Source organism: Gymnodraco acuticeps, unplaced genomic scaffold (genome assembly GCF_902827175.1).
Source record: "Gymnodraco acuticeps unplaced genomic scaffold, fGymAcu1.1, whole genome shotgun sequence".
NCBI classification, from domain to species: domain Eukaryota; kingdom Metazoa; phylum Chordata; class Actinopteri; order Perciformes; family Bathydraconidae; genus Gymnodraco; species Gymnodraco acuticeps.
In genome coordinates, this window is record NW_022989985.1 from 3813171 (window position 1) to 3826811 (window position 13641).

The 13641-nt window shown below is 41.5% G+C and overlaps 1 protein-coding gene across 1 annotated transcript in view; it reads right to left on the bottom strand.

The window, feature by feature from the left end:
- LOC117543911 (fibroblast growth factor receptor 4-like) overlaps nt 1-13641 on the bottom strand; it is a 60741-nt gene that overhangs the window by 12818 nt on the left and 34282 nt on the right. The window contains exons 7-10 of the mRNA XM_034212570.1: nt 13260-13343; nt 4807-4997; nt 851-995; nt 99-182 (exon numbers count right to left, since the gene is read on the bottom strand). Coding sequence (XP_034068461.1) covers nt 99-182; nt 851-995; nt 4807-4997; nt 13260-13343 — 504 coding nt within the window. The remainder of the gene's footprint in view (nt 1-98; nt 183-850; nt 996-4806; nt 4998-13259; nt 13344-13641) is intronic.

The following is a 13641-nucleotide window of genomic DNA, read 5'->3' on the forward strand; positions in this document are numbered from 1 at the left end:
TATTTTAGTATACCTCAACAATGGAATTATGATCAGTAGAAATGGCCATGAAATGGGACCTTTAATATACAGACAACCTGATTGCAGTTTACACTTACCGACTACGTCGAGCTGGTGGGTGTGATTGATGCTGCCGTACTGGTTCTCCACCACACAGGTGTAGTTTCCCTTATCAGTGGGAACTACAGATTCCATGATGATGAAAAGCAAAGGTTACAGTGACTGGCGTATAAACAGAGTACAGATAGGACTACTGCTCAAAGTGACTAAGTATCCAAACATACGGTTTATGGTATTAAATAGCACAGGGGATATCCCAGCTATGTACACAGATTAGTTCATTTGTTGGCAGCTACATATGTGTTAACTGAAAAAAACCTCTCACTGCAGGTCAGTTTAGGTCCGGATGGAAATGGTAAAAATAGCACTTAATACTGTTTAAGAACCGTACAATCAGTACTTAAGTTCAACTCACATTGAAGTAACGTAGATGAGGCCAGCAGCTAGCCCACAGAGATGAAGCTAAACTGCAATTCTGCATTTTACATTAAAAACTTAAAATAACTTGTGTTCTCTCCATCTGCTTTTGGGGTTGTTTGCATTTGCTGATTTCATTAAAGAAACAGTAAAGCATGGCCCATACTCTCCCATCTAGAGAGTTTAGATGGAGCAGGAGCCATTCTGAGGACAGAGACGGTTTTAGTATTTTTTAACTCACCCTGGCTTCCTCTTAATTTTTTTTACAGAAATAGAGTCAGGCTCTTTTCTGGCCAATGTAAAGGTGGAGAGCCAGGCTGGAGTAGGAAAATGGTAAATAATGGAAATATAGGAGAGACAGAACCACTGATACCTTCAAAAACGGTCAACCATGCAGATTGATGAGAGATCCCGATAGAATTGCCCGCCAAGCAGGTGTACTCCCCAGCGTCATCAAAAGACACATTTCTCAGTTGGAGGATTTCCATTTCCTTGTCCGTGGTGTTAAGGCCAGCGGTCTAGAAAATAACAAAGGAAGCAGACCCAACAAGAGGCCCAAGAGGGGAAAGGTAACCATGAGTAAAGGATTCTGAAAGAGAAAGGGGATGGAGGAGCGTTCTCCTCCTCGATCCAACACCATTTGCCCACAAAGTACCACAGATGCCCCTTTCACAGCTGTGTTTTCAGCTCCGGCTCGGAGCTGGAGCCTGAAAAGTGCCGGTTTTTCCTGTTCACACCGCAGTGGCGCCGCCTCTTAGCTCCGGAATCCGGTTCACTTCCAGCTCCAAAAAATTGTCGGTCTAGAGGCAAGAGCTCCGGAGCTAAGAGGTGGTGTCGCTTACGTCTCTCTTACGTCGAGGCGTGCAGGAAACTAAACCCACCTCCCCTGAACATGGGTCGACTGTCATGCCTGCCTACAAGCAGTAGTGCTTATAAACACACTTTATAAAGTCAGGCAACACTAACCAGGCTTCGTGTGATTCTGTTTATTTGTACCTTACTTTGACCATCCGTTCACTGTTATTGATCATTGTGGAGAGAGGCAGACGTTTTGTTTTGTATTATAGCAGCTATCGGATGGAATCTACGGTGGCCCTGAAGTGCAAGACGCTACAGCATTTCAGAAAACACCACAGCATTTCACAAAACACAACAGCATTTCACAAAACGCCACAGCATTTCACAAAACACAACAGCATTTCAGAAAACACCACAGCATTTCACAAAACACCACAGCAATTCACAACACCACAGCATTTCACAAAACACCACAGCATTTCACATTGGACGGAAAGGGTATTCCTTTAGGGAGAACACTTCTTGTTTGTGATTGGACAGAGCAAGCACTGCTGTGATTGGTTGTTTTTGCTGCCAGTCAAGAAATGACGCTTCGTGATTGGTCAACACCCGACAGCGAAATATGTCCCAACACATCAGCCGTTAGCACACACTCAGAGCTCACAGCTCCTCATATCTGTTCAGAAACTGGACAAAAGTTAAACATATACAAACCACAGACTGTCTGTGTCATGGCGAATACAGTCGCTGCTTTATTTATGTCTGTATGACGTTGTTGTGAGTGTGGACGGAGCAGCTACAGGTTAGTTTAGCCTGATGGACCCGATTCCATTCAGAAAACACGCATTTTAAAAGCTTTTCGCCTGCCGTCTTATCTGCAGACTTGTCAAAGCGTTAATTCATGGTTTTTACTAACCGTTATCAGTATGTAGTTACTTCGGCATCACTTTGAAACGTGTATTACAATTAAATCACGGTCAAATATGTTCATTTTGTTGTGGTTGGTATCTCCCATAGGATTTACATGGAGATACGCCCCCGCCCCCTATCAGCGCCTCTTGTTTGAATGACAGGAGCAAACACAGCTGACAGCCGCGGTGAAACTCGAGCGATTAGAGCGATGCGAATATTGGGTGGTCTACCATAGTATTTACATGGAGATAAGCCCCTTAAAAACCATGAATTAATAAAGCATTAATTCTGTGTTTACTCCTGTCATTCAAACAAGACGCCGGAGAGGGGGCGGGCCGTATATCCATGTAAATCCTATCGGAATCGGATCGATCAGGCTAAACTAACCTGTAGCTGCTCCGTCCACACTCACAACAACGTCATACAGACATAAATAAAGCAGCGACTGTATTCACCATGACATAGACAGTCTGTGTTTTGTATATGTTGAACTTTTGTCCAGTTTCTGAACAGAAATGAGGAGCTGTGAGCTCTGAGTGTGTGCTAACAGCTAACGGCTGATGTGTTGGGCCAATCACGAAGCGTCATTTCTTGACTGGCCGCAAAAACAACCAATCACAGCAGCGCTTCTATGGCTGGCTCTGTCCAATCACAAACAAGAAGTGTTCTCCCTAAGGAATACCCTTTCCGTCCAATGTGAAATGCTGTGGTGTTTCCTGAAATGCTATGGTGTTTTGTGAAATGCTGCGGCGTTTTGTGAAATGCTGTGGCGTTTTGTGAAATGCTGTTGTGTTTTGTGAAATGCTGTGGTGTCTTGCACTTCAGGGCCACCGTATAAATCAATACATGGGCTGCACAGGTTGTCGTGTCCGACTATCACAAGTAGAATCATAATAAAAATACGCCGGTAAAATGTGCCTGTAGAAAACGGTTTATGCCACAATAGGATAGCAATAGCAAGTCGTCAGTTTAGCTTCGGTTGCTATGCTAACATCACCCATTTTTTACCAGAGAAACTTTCATAACAGCGTTGTGATACCAAACAGCGTCAATTCAGACTGACACACATTCACTTAGGCTAAGGGGAACTGGGGATATATATCAGCTGCTTGTGTGAGTCGGAGAGTGAATACTTTAGAGCGGCCGCTGCAGTGTGAGCTAACCGGGAGCTAACGGAGGAGAATAAACTCCCGTGGAAGAGCAGCCAACACTGCAGCGGTCGGTAAATGCCGCAGAAACACATTAATAAACAATGAACCACGGCACTCTGGAGAAAAGTATAAGGTTGGAGAAGTCGTTATTTAATTTAATCTGGCTTCGTGTGATTAAAAGCAACACGATCATCGACCCGACGCAGTTCCCCGTTGTTGTTGTTGTGAGCGCCGTAACGCCGTTGACGGTGACGTCATGACACAGCAGCGGCAGCACCAGTTGGGCTCTGGGCGGTGTGAACAGAGCGGGAGCAGAAAAGGGAAACCGGAGCTGAACCAGAAAAGCTCCCGCTCGGAGCTAGAAAGGGAAAAGCGCTGGTGTGAAAGCCGCAAGAGAGCCCCTGCAGAGGACTCTCCTTTCTGTTAGTGGAGAAGAGGGTTAGGTTGACTCCTGAACTGGGCCACCCCATCACCACATCAAATACCTCAGTCTCATCTCTACATGCAAGAGATGGGCAACATGGAAAACTCTGTAGCAGAACAGGGCACACTCACACTCACAATCATACAAACTATGTAAGCATCAGATAAAAACAGGAGGTCTGGGGAACATAGCTAAGCAGAAGGAGGACAGCTGGAAACAAATCTGGTGACGATCGGGCCTCTCCATATATAATTGGACACTTTACAAATATACTCTCCGCTCTCCTCCTCAGTCACATTGTAGAGGGCCAGCACCTGAGCGTCCGAGCTATTGACCCCAGAATGCTGGAAATAAAAACATGTCATGTACATCACAGAAAATCAGATGACAGTAAATAATTCAGGAGAAGTCATGTTGGTTATGTGCAGAGATTCAATAGCAAGATACACTTCATATATTCAGTTCCTACCACTTTAAGCCACTCTAAAAAGGATGTAAGATCAACTTTCAGATAACCAAAGTTAAATAGAAAAACAATAATTTGGCCCAAAATATATGTGTAACATTAAACCTTTTTCATAGAATTTTCACTCCCAAATGTTGCATCTCCTCTGAGCATCACAGCAAACAACTCTAAAATAATAAATGAAACATGAGTATTGCTGTATCCTGATCTGCGTGACGCTAATGTGCAAGCCATGCAGTAAATTATTATTTAAAAAAAAAAAGATGGATACCTATCATTTATAGATTGTAAAATATAAAATGTGTTTTATCAGGAAAAACATTTATTTAGCTCCACTGCCTGTCTTGGCCTTTTCAGAGATTTGAAAGGTTAATCAAAGTCATATTTTCCCATAAATAAGCACTACATTTTTAGATTCACACATTGAATGCCTTTTTAAGACTTTTATGCAGATCCGCAACTACTGGCTATCTAAGAAAATAAGTGGCATAGCAATACAGGGCAACATATAAAGAAGCATTCAAAAGAGTAATTTATACTGGTTTGTTGCTGCAGGAGTGATAAGAGGAAGCTCCTACCTTGAGCACACGGACATACGGTACTCCATCAGAGTCAACTCTGTTCCCGTTCACCTCGATGTGCTTCAGCCACTGGATGTGAGGCTGAGGGTCGTTGAGCACTTTGCACTCAAACTCCACGTCGCTGCCCACCACGGCGGTGCGGTCAGTGGGCAGGCCGGCCTGCAGGATGGGCCTGTGGGGAGAGCGCTCTGAAACACAACACAAAACAAACGAATGTTAGATTAGAAGAAGATTGGCGAGCTTCAATATCAAAGACAAACACGTGCAATCACTCAAAACGTACACACGGCTGACTGATTATCAAACACAGGCCAAATAAAACCAATGCGTTGTTACGGGAAAGGGCCGGGACAGACGGCAAACAAGTCCGTCTGTATCATTTAAACTGATACTATGTAAATTATAGACAATTGTTTCTTACATTGAGAATAAAAGCAGCTATTTCCTCAGCTATTGATTGCTGGTGAGATTATGAAGAGTTGGCCACAATACATGGAAGTTGAGTATCTGATCTGGAGCTGTAACTGAAAAAATTAAAAGTTCCTGCAGCTCCATTTTGATGACTGATAACTCTCCAAAGTAAACTCACTAGCCAAGAATCTGGCAGTGTGTCAACTGTGCAGGCTTTCCTCACCAAGACATTCATTGGCTCTTAGCAAGCACTTGTGAAAAAAACTCTCCCTTCACTGACGCCGTATCTCTGCTCATCAGGGTCTAAACATGGACTGAGGTCGAGCCCAGGGACAGCAGTGACGGAGGAAGTGGGGCCGAGATTTATAGAACCAGTGGTGTAGGAGTGAGGCTCAGGGCAGGTCTGAGGGGAGTCATCACTTCTCTCCTCTACACACATCCATCACTCGTGCACAGGCTTTATTTATTAAAGGGCTGAGAGAGATACAGTCGAACCCAACACAAGACTTTGATGATGAGGATTACAACTGGTTGGTTAATAGGGTATTCTGTTATGAGATATTGGAGGTATTACCCAATATTACTTAAAGGGGACCTATCATGCAAAATGCACTTTTGTACGTCTTTTATACATGAATGTGTCCCCGGTGTGTCAGGGAACTCACCAAGTGTCAGAAAACACAACCCTCTCTCTTTTCTCCATACACAAATCTCTAAAAACGGGGCTGCAACAGATCTGATACAGAATTATACAGATTTGAAATTGTTCTGACCAGAAACGGGGTGCTCCGCCTATATGGGCAACCCTCCACCTATCAGGGGAATGAGAGGTTGCGTGGCATGGTAACAGCATGGTAACAGCATGGTAACAGCATGGTAACATGACGCTCGTGCCTCGCCCCCCTCAGAGTCCTGCATCGGGTCGGGTATCCGACGGGTGACCCGCAAAAAAGGTGATTCGCGGGTGGTATTTTTTCAAACGCTTTTTTCCGGGTTCGGTTCTGGGTAAAACAAAGATGATGCGGGTCGGTCGCGGGTGTTGCATAATAAATATATTAAAATAATAATAATTTAGTTTAATGTTTAAATCCTCAGACCTCTCCCCTGCGGGACCGCGCATAATCATAACCTCTGCAGCGCATCAATCTGCTGCTAAGCGCGCCACATTCGAAATGGCTGAGGTGAAGCTCTCTAGCGGAGAATACAGCATTTTCAATAACAATTCCTCAAGAGCGAAATCCAACGCCTGGGAGGCTTTTGGTGTCATCCTAGATGGAGAAAATAACCAACATCCCACGCTTTTTGATACAAATATGCAACTGCGTGTGTTAATAATTGCACGTTTTCACTGCTCATATATATACGGGTTCGGGTCGGGTAGCGGATCCTGTGCCAACGGGTCCGGTCGGGTTGCGGAACTAATTGGCATTATGTGCGGCTAGCGGGACGGGTTCGATATTGCACGTCGCGGGTGCGGGTCTTGAAAATCAGACCCGTACAGGACTCTGGGTCAGCTGCAGCTCATTTGCCACAGAATCAGCCCTTGTGAAGACAGGGCTGGAATAGAGCATATAGAGCGAAATGAGGCATGGCTAAAATGCATGATCTGTTTGGTATTTTTTTTTAAAAACTTCACAGACATGTTTTATATAGGTATGGCCCTACAATAGATTATTCAAATGTAGCATCCCAGCTAGCGGGGAACGTTCTCACAACTTTGGCTAACGTTACCTATTGGTTCTAATAAGGTTTTAAAGAAACGTTTTAATCTGATGTTCAAAGAACCTTTTTAGGATGTTTATTTTTTCAAATAATGTTCCCATAAGGTTTAAGGTTAACTACATAACGTTTTAACTGCAACATTCAGAGGATGTTTTGAGGATGTTATTGAGGCCTGAGATGACAGAAAGTTTATTTATAAAACGTTCCTTTAATGTGATATGTTAACAAAGGTGGAACGTTTTCCTTGCAACATTCTAAGGATGTGTTTTGGACGTTGTTGGGTAACACATTAAAGATGTTCTTTATAAAACGTTCCCTCAATGTTACATGATAACAAATAAAGAACATTCTCCAAGCAACATTCTGAAACTATTTTCAGGATGTTATGAGGCCTGAGATGACAGAAGGGTTTTATAAAATGTTCCTTTAATGTGATATGTTAACAAAGGTGGAACGTTTTGCCTCCAACATTCTAAGGATGTGTTTTGGACGTTGTTGGGTAACACATTAAACATGTTCTTTATAAAACGTTCCCTCAATGTTACATGATAACAAATAAAGAACATTCTCCAAGCAACATTCTGAAACTATTTTCAGGATGTTATGAGGCCTGAGATGACAGAAGGGTTTTATAAAATGTTCCTTTAATGTGATATGTTAACAAAGGTGGAACGTTTTGCCTCCAACATTCTAAGGATGTGTTTTGGATGTTGTTGGGTAACACATTAAAGATGTTCTTTATAAAACGGTCCCTCAATGTTACATGATAACCAAAGAAGAATATTTTAAAAGCAACATTTGAATAATGTTTTCAGGAGGTTATTATTTTTTTATAAAATGTTCCTGTGATGCGAAATATTAACAGGGTCATGGTCAACGTCAGATTTATTTGTAGTGCGCTTTAAAAAACAAACTTGCTGCATTTGTTTGAAAAGGATGTTTAAAAGAAATCTGATGTCACCACATTTTAGTTTTTAGAAAAAAACAAGCACGTAATTCATGATATTGCACGTTTGCGTAGGCATGTCTGAGTTCCAAGCTAGACATTGTTGGTTCTAAAAACATTCTGAGAATGTTACCATTCATACCAGGAATGGTTTCATCGAGAAGTTTTATTTTGGTTCCTAGAATGTACTTCTGAAAGGTAGGATAACGTTCTCTAAAAACATTCTTAAAATGTTTGGTGATAACATTGTTCGAACATTATACCCCAAGTGTTTTTGTTGTTTATCTACATATCTCTATTGTCATATGGATCGAATAACACTTAGAAAACCAAAGACAGACATTTAGAAGAATGGACCGACTATCACTGCCCCCACCTGCCTGCTGGTCTGCTCGACACGGCTGGGAGCAATCTCCAATCAACCACACCTGCAACCTGCTCATCAGCCACACTATGAAAGCCTGCACTCATTCCCTGCCGGATTGTTGCCATGAACGTTTGTTGCGTGCCGCTCTACCTTTTTACCAGCATATTCTTTGACAACTTTGCCTGCTTTTGCCTCACACTCATGTTTGTGTCTCTCCCAGGAGAAATCCAAGGCCTTCCACACTCCCAAGACCAGCCAGGCCTCTCTACCCACCCTGGAACAACTGTTTCCCACTGCCGCCATAACCAACCTCCACTCCCAGCTCCCCTTTTCTAATAAACAAATGTTACTTTCACCAGCTGATTCCGAGTCATCCTTTTACATGTGTTAATAGTCAAATTCCAATAGTTAAGTAAACTATCATAATCATCCTAATGACCACAGTGGTCAGTCCACTTACCCAGGAATTTTGAGTTGAACAATTACAGGAATATTATGTCTTTATGTTCTAATAATGTAAACATATTTGAGTAAATTGTTACCACAGAACATTTGCATACTTTTTTAAAGATAAACCATGTTATCCTTTTCTAAAATAATAACATTCTGGCAACATAACAAATCTAACTTGCAGCTGAAAATAATTTAAGAACAGTAGGGCATAATGTTCTAACAATGTTATCAAAAACATTTTAAGAATGTTTTTAGAGAACGTTATCCTACCTTTCAGAAGAATGTTCTGGGAACCAAACAAAAACTTCCCGCTGGAAACCTTCCTAGAACAATGACTGTAACATTCTCAGAATGTTTTTAGAACCAACATTTTCTAGCTGGGATGATACAGTAGGTCCACTTTAAGGAAAATAATTGAGGAACATTTTATTCATGTAGAAACTGGGGCAACCCTAACCCTTTTCTTTTTAAATAATAAATAAACATAACGTATGATGAAAGTGTTCTGTGATCCATTTTTGAAATACTACTTCTTAGAAACTTGCCTAAGCCTCCCATTTTCATGTATGCAACAGGCAGCAGTTTATTCTTTATGCAACTTGAATTTGTTATTCTCGAAGTAAGATAGAATTAATAAATACAAAACACTTTTTAGCTAAATCTGTTTATTTGTACTAGTTTAGCATGAATACATATTAATATGCAATCATTTAACCTGTTAAGCCAGAGACCCCGGTAACGGGGGCCTCCTGCAATATCTTGCAGAAAACAGGGCATGTTTATTTAATAAACTATGAATGTTTTATATCCATGTAACGGAAAGAAACTCATCTAACTGGTCATTTTAATTATTTTTTCAAAAGAAAACCCCAGAATGCTAACGCTGAGCCTCTGAATTAGCAACGAGCGAAAAATGCTAACAGGTGACTGCACTGAAATTCACTCACAAAACCTTATTATTTATCTTTGCTGCACATCTCAACCCATCGTTTCACATCGTAAGGGGACACAGAATCGATGGGTACCCTCATTATCACTAAATTATACGAATTCTCGGAGATAATGACAAGAACACACATCAAAACATATGGAGCTAGTTAGCTAAAAACGGCAAAATGGCTTACCTGTGTGGTAGTCTGGTCAAAAGTGTTCTTCAATGGCATTAAAACGATAAAAACGATGCTGAAGTTAATCCATAGGTTAATCCAATGTGTCTGTGTCACTTGGAATGATTTCTGATAATCCATGAGCAATAAATCTGCTTTTCGGTTTTGAGATGTCAGACCTAGAGACAGCTTCACTCTGGAGCAAAACTGTGTGCACAAAGACGGGATCTTTTTTTTTTAACATGAGTGTGTGCGGGGAGTTTTCCCTTCGATTCTATAGGCTCTTACGGTCAGAAAGAGATGTCACATGTCAAAATCGAACAAGGGGGGCCAGAGATAAGGAAAATCCACCCAAATGGCCCCAGAAGGTTTTTTTTTTGCTAAATCTGTCTAAAAAGGTAAACTATCACTTGTTTTGCATCAATCTTGATACAGGGTATTTATTATATGTCTACTAACCCATCATCCAAGGTTAGTTTTCACTATAAGTACAACATATTTTTTGGACGGACACTATAATTTACAGTTTTTTACCATGTTCAATCTGAATTTTCTTTAAAATAAAAAACATCTATATTGATTCTGACTTTTCTACATCCAATTCACAGGTTTATCATTACTTTGAGAAAAAAGATTATTAATTTAACCCTTTTTAGAGGGTAAGATATGGTCATTTGTTCTGGGAATGTCATTTTCGAGCCTGAGACCTGAAAAACAGGCTAAGGGCTTAACAGGTTAATAATGAAATCGTCCTCAGCACACTTTACTCTGCTTCTTAACCATATTTTTGGACAACATCTTTATTAGCACAAAGCGGACTGGGGATTTCAATCAAATTGTGACCTCAACAAACCAAATCAATCAATATTGAATCAAATCAGAACACATTGAAAGATTAACACCCATACTATGGATTCTCATCAATATTCAACAGGTGACCAAGCCATGATAATGATTTACACCGCTCCGGCACTTCCAAAAATTGCAGTAGCCTACCCATAAGGAGCCGTACACATGCCGCAGTTTTTGCATGTCTGTGTCTTTAGTTGAAAGCCCAGTGGCGATCTGTTCATGACTGTCATACTGATTGTAAGAGAATATTTTAATCTGATCTGTTTATAGAGTTTCTTATGGTTTCTTAGAATCTGTGATACTGCAAACATCTGCTTGTGGTGTTTAGTAAAAACTCCTCTGTAAGTTGAGGTCACAGGTCAAACGCTTCTCCCATATCCTGTGGGGGGAAGGGTTTCAGGCCTGTCTGCATTTTCTTGAGACAAGTAGATTATTGTCTCCCATCTGCTATTGATTAGGTAAACGCGGGCTTCTGTGGGCCCGCCTCTCCTCGTGTTGCTGCGATTCTGTGGGTCTTTTTGGCAGAGATGATTTTGGTGGATCACAGGACGTGTGAAACTAAGGTGATCTCCCCGGCTGTATTCTGTACTGTGTTCAATAAACTCTCAGTGCTTTGGCTAACGACGTTCCAGACTCCTTCATTCTACCTCAACATTGCAACAACAGAAGTTTATCTTCACACTGATCATAGTCAATTTGTTGTTATTAGCATCTGGTTAGCTAGCTATGCTAACGAATATAAGAAGCTTTTTCTCCAACCAGTGAGGTAAAGGCACATCTTTATATGATCATTATTATGAAAAAATAAGATAATAAAGTAAACAGGTATAAAATACTATATGACGGTAAAAAAAAGTTGTTGTTGTTACAAGAATACAGTTTGAAAGGGGAGTGATTTGTAAAATGTCCATAAAGAAAAGTAAATCTAAATTCTGTTTCATATAGGTGTTGAGAGATGTATCCATAGAGCTCCTAATGTTGCTCTGTGCACCAGATTGATGCTTTTAACTTCAACATTTAAAAAAAAATCTTCCCGGGGGAGCATACCCGGATCCCCCTAGAAGAGGTTAGGTCCCCCCCACTTAAATCATGTCCACATGGATAGGAAACTAAATACATTTGCACACATCTTGTGTCCATATCTTTCTGTTTTGGTGTTCATGCCACAACCGTGCATCATCATGGTAAGATATCTGGATTAAGAGGTTGCTTTTTCTTTGCACAGCATGAAAGAAAGGCCAAATGAATGGGCTGTGATTTTAGTTTTTTTAAGCAGAGGTCAATAATTTGTACGGCCCTCGGAGGATGTTGAAAAAATTGAAATGGCCCTTGAGAGGAAAAAGGTTCCCCACCCCTGCTGTAGGGAGTACAACTCTAACACAGAAAATACCTCCCCAAAACGCCTCGTTGGAAATTTCTCATTTACTTCCTGGGTATTGCTACGTAGGGATACCCAGTAGGCACGCCCAGCGCTATGGCCACACCCTCTGCCAGCCTTTCACGAAACAAAGTTTCCCAAAACCTTTCAGCAATTCATTCCGGATATGTACAGCATAGGGCACTGAAGAACGATATGTCATATTTATTATGCTACACAAACATTATATTGCAGTTTTGGTGCCGTCAACTCCGTTATCTAATATGCAAAAAGACTGCAAAAATGCATCTATGATTATTTTTAGTATTTTCGATCTTTCCAATGCTGATGAGAGATCTCTCTCTCCCCGTCTGTGTGCGAGGGGGCGGAGCAGTTTGCACACATGCGGCTGCTACATGCAACACACACACACACACACACACACACACACACACACACACACCACACACACACACACACACACACACACACAACACACACACACACACACACACACACACACACACACACACACACACACACACACACACACAACACACACACACACACACACACACACACACACACACACACACACCACACACACACACACACACACACACACACTACTCCTGCTTTGTTTTGACCAGCGGGAGATTCGGGTACACAACCTGTAAGTATTCATTGTTGTTTGTGTATTTATGATGTTTAAAACAAACAAGGTATCTACCACGACTGTTTAAATGGGTAAACGTTTTTCGGACTACGTTGGGATCGCGGAGAAATGCTCTCCGCTGACCCATGCTCACAGCGCAATAAACCTTTTTCTTACTCAATATCAAGCCACACCTATTGTTTTTACTTCGGCTATGAGTGTTTGTGTGTGCTCAGGATGAGTTTAGCTTGTTCTCGCTGTATCTATCTCCGACAGGGAAGCCCTGTCTGCTCCTCACAGCAGCTCCTCACGAGCAGCTGCACGTTACTTGACCAATCAGAGCACACTGGGCTCACAGGGGGGGGGGGGGCGAGCTCCAACAAGCCGTTTAGGACAGAGAGTGAATACCGGTGAATACACATACTTTACAGAGATGCTGTATGAGAAACCAATGTGAGTTTGGAAAATTGCACAGTATAAATCTATTTTAGTATACCTCAACAATGGAATTATGATCAGTAGAAATGGCCATGACATGGGACCTTTAATATACAGACAACCTGATTGCAGTTTACACTTACCGACTACGTCGAGCTGGTGGGTGTGATTGATGCTGCCGTACTGGTTCTCCACCACACAGGTGTAGTTTCCCTTATCAGTGGGAACTACAGATTCCATGATGATGAAAAGCAAAGGTTACAGTGACTGGCGTATAAACAGAGTACAGATAGGACTACTGCTCAAAGTGACTAAGTATCCAAACATACGGTTTATGGTATTAAACAGCACAGGGGATATCCCAGCTATGTACACAGATTAGTTCATTTGTTGGCAGCTACATATGTGTTAACTCAAAAAAACCTCTCACTGCAGGTCAGTTTAGGTCCGGATGGAAATGGTAAAAATAGCACTTAATACTGTTTAAGAACCGTACAATCAGTACTTAAGTTCAACTCACATTGA